Source organism: Vombatus ursinus, unplaced genomic scaffold, assembly GCF_900497805.2.
Source record: "Vombatus ursinus unplaced genomic scaffold, bare-nosed wombat genome assembly UNPS02014832.1, whole genome shotgun sequence".
In the NCBI taxonomy this organism is placed as follows: domain Eukaryota; kingdom Metazoa; phylum Chordata; class Mammalia; order Diprotodontia; family Vombatidae; genus Vombatus; species Vombatus ursinus.
The window spans coordinates 13,112,377-13,115,923 of record NW_020954610.1 but is presented as its reverse complement, the minus strand read 5'-3'; the positions used below and the strand labels follow the sequence as shown (position 1 = coordinate 13,115,923).

Here is a 3,547-nt window from a genome sequence, read left to right as displayed (position 1 = left end):
AATGGGGTAATAATTGTAAAGTGCTTAGCCCTGTGCCTGGTATTTAGTGAGCACTATCTAAATGTTAGCTATTATCATTCTATGCTCTCACTCCTGGTGATTTAATCAGCCTCCCCGGGTTCAGTTGTCAGATAACTACCAGATCTCGCCTCTCTCCTGAGCACCGGGTTTGCATCACCAACTGCCTATTGAGTATTTCAAACAAGATGTTCAGTTGGCAACTCAAATTCTGCAGACGTGTCCAAAACAGAGCTCGTTATTTCTCCTTTCAAATCCATTTCTCTTTAAACTTCCCTATTACAGTTGAGGGCACCACCATCCTTCCAGACACCAGGTTGGCCACCTTGGTGGCATCCTCCATTTGTCACTCTCACTCTATATGTGCAACCAATTGCCAAATCTTGTTGTTTCTATCTCATGCATCCCCTTCTCTCCACTCACATATCCCCTCTGTCCTGGAGTACTGAAATAGCTTCCTAATTGGTTTCCCTGCTTCAAGCCTATCCCTAAGTTTTACTAATCTCTGTCTCTTATACAAATTTTGTACTTTCCTATCTCCCTGCTTTTAGGTTCACACCATCCCCTATGACTGAAATATTCTCCTCTAACTCTGTCTTCAAGATTTGTTAAAATAATACCATTCCTCCTTAAAGAATTGACTCAAATGCTACCTACTTACTCCATGAAGCCTTCTCTGGTTCCCAGTCAAAAATGATCTTCCCTTCCTCTGATGTTATATACTTTGTACCCCTCTTATGCATGTCTGTTTTGTTCCATGTTAGACTTATTTGTGTATTATTTCCTTCTAGATTAAAAACTACTTGAGGGAAGGGATTGTGTCTTACTCATATTTGTATATTCCCTAGCACCTAGCCCAGGACCTTAATGAATATATATTGAACTGTTCTATTTATTCTGTTTTTTAATTGCTGCCATAGATCTAAATTACTTTTAACCATCATAATAATGCCATTTTTTAATTTTATTTTTTATCTTGAATTTATTAAAACAGAGAGAGAGAGAAAACATTTCCATATAGTAGAACTTCCTGTTCTACTAAAAAAAGGAGGATCATGATAATGCTAATGTAAATAATAGCTTTCATTTGTGTACTGTTCTACATTTTACAAAGAACATTTACCTACAACATCTCATTCGATTCTCAAAATCACACTGTGAGGCAGGCAGGACTGTTAATTAATATTAATCCCTTTTAGAGATAATTCCCCTGAGCCTCAGTTTCTTCAAATAAAAGTCTAAGGTCACACGATTAATGACTGGAGATAGATCTCAGACTAAAGTCTTCTGATTCCCAGTCTAACTCACTTTCCTTTACTCTACATTGCCTCTTAAAATATAGTAAAGGAATGAGAATTGGATTTATTTCATTAGTATAGGCTACTCCTTCTATAATACAGGTCAGTATTTTCTCTGCAATTTCTAGTCTAGGAGAATTGCTTAGAGTACTGAAAGTTATTTGCCCTGGGTCACATAGCCAATACGTATTTGAAGGGGACTTAATCCTAGCTCTTCCAGGCTCCAAGGCTGGCTCGCTATACCGTATGCCACAACAACTATATTTACTAAATTAGGTTTTTGTTTCTTGTCTTAGAATAGCATTTCTCAAGTTGCCTCCCTTGACTTGCCTGGCTGACAGTTTTTTATACCTTCTCAAAGAAATTAATCAGGGGAACTTCAGTTCTGGACCTGCCTGATTCTTTGAAACACGTGTTACTAACACTTTTAGAGGACTCAACCTTCCTTAGCAAAGGAGGAAAAGGAAGAGGCATAGAGAGCTTCTCAGAATAAATGGAGTTCGGAGTTTTAAAATGAACTGGTATGCATTTTCTGCTGGACAAAAACTTTTAAGTGAAGAGTTCACATGTCCTCAGTACATCATATAGACCACTGGGGGGTGGGGGGGCAGAGAAGCTCTGAAGTATGAATGCTTATTACATCATAGTTACAGCTATCGCCATGACACCCACCAGAGAGTAATCCTTACTTATTTCTCACCACAGATTTCAAGTATGTGGATGTGAAAACTGAGTCAGGGAGGCAAATGGCAACGAGAAACACCCCCAGCCCTAGGCCCATGCCTGTAGGAACTGCCCAAGGTGATCCTGGGGAAGCCAGTGTGTTAATGAGCCTAGATGGGAAATCCATAGATAATGGGACATCGGCACAGATGAAGATGAAACCAAAGAAAACAAGAAAGGTCAAAGCACTAATCATCGACCTTGGCTCCCAGTATTGTAAGTGTGGCTATGCAGGAGAACCAAGGCCCACCTATTTCATCTCGTCGACAGTTGGTAAGCATTTCCTGGAGACTGCCAACTCCGGAGACAACCAGAAAGAAACCTATGTCGGACATGAACTTTTGAACATAGAAATACCCCTCAAGTTGGTCAACCCTCTCAAACACGGTATCGTGGTGGACTGGGACTGCGTCCAGGACATCTGGGCGTACATCTTTCATTCAGCCATGAAGATAGTCCCCGAGGAACACGCTGTTCTTGTTTCTGACCCTCCACTGAGTCCCAGCAGTAACCGGGAGAAGTATGCAGAACTGATGTTTGAGACTTTTAGCATCCCAGCCATGCACATTGCTTCTCAGTCCCTGCTGTCCATCTATTCCTATGGCAAGACCTCAGGACTGGTAGTAGAGAGTGGCCATGGTGTCTCCTATGTCGTGCCCATTTCAGAGGGGGACATCATACCCGGTTTGATAGGCCATGTGGACTATGCTGGCTGCGACCTAACCGATCACCTAATGAAATTACTGAATGAAGCTGGGCACAAATTCAACGATGAACATCTACACATCATGGAACACATTAAGAAGAAGTGTTGTTACGTGGCATCTGATCCAGATGAAGAGTTTAGCTTGCCTATCGAAGACCTACGGGTCGACTATGAGCTCCCGGATGGGAAACTGATCACTATTGGCAAGGAGAGGTTCTTGTGCTCTGAAATGCTCTTCAAGCCCTCCCTGACTGGCTCTAGCCAGCAAGGCCTGCCCTCCATGACTGCTGCCTGTCTCAACAAATGCGAAGCCTCCTTTAAGGAGGAGATGATGGCCAATATCCTCTTATGTGGGGGCTGCACTATGCTGGATGGCTTCCCAGACCGCTTCCAGAGGGAGCTGAGCCAGCTCTTTCCCGGTGACAGTCCCCTCGTGGCGGCAGCACCAGAGAGGAAGACTTCTGTATGGACTGGAGGCTCCATCCTGGCCTCACTCCAAGCCTTCCAGCAACTCTGGGTCAGCAAAGAGGAATATGAAGAACGAGGGAATGCTGCTATCAACAGCAAATGCTGAACTCCAGTGAGGCCCAGATGCCCCAAGCAGCAATACCATGACAATGTTAACACATTACACATTTACTGACTTTCGCATAAAGCTTTACTCTGAATTGCTTTGGTGATGCTTCTGTCAGATTAGTGGGTAAAGTGGCAGCATTGTGATAGTTTGTGGCAAATTGAGTTAATCAAAAGACCAGTAAGCCATAAGAGCTCATATTTCTTTAGTACTTTGAAGTCCACAAAG

At 42.8% G+C, this 3,547-nt stretch overlaps 1 protein-coding gene across 1 annotated transcript; it reads left to right on the top strand.

Annotated features, from left to right (window-relative positions):
• Positions 1 to 2,062: 2,062 nt before the first annotated feature.
• LOC114026070 (actin-like protein 7B) lies at positions 2,063 to 3,340 on the top strand. The gene has a single exon (XM_027839685.1). The coding sequence runs from the start codon at positions 2,063 to 2,065 to the stop codon at positions 3,317 to 3,319; it is 1,257 nt and encodes a 418-aa protein (XP_027695486.1). The 3' UTR covers positions 3,320 to 3,340.
• The last annotated feature ends 207 nt before the right edge of the window (positions 3,341 to 3,547 follow it).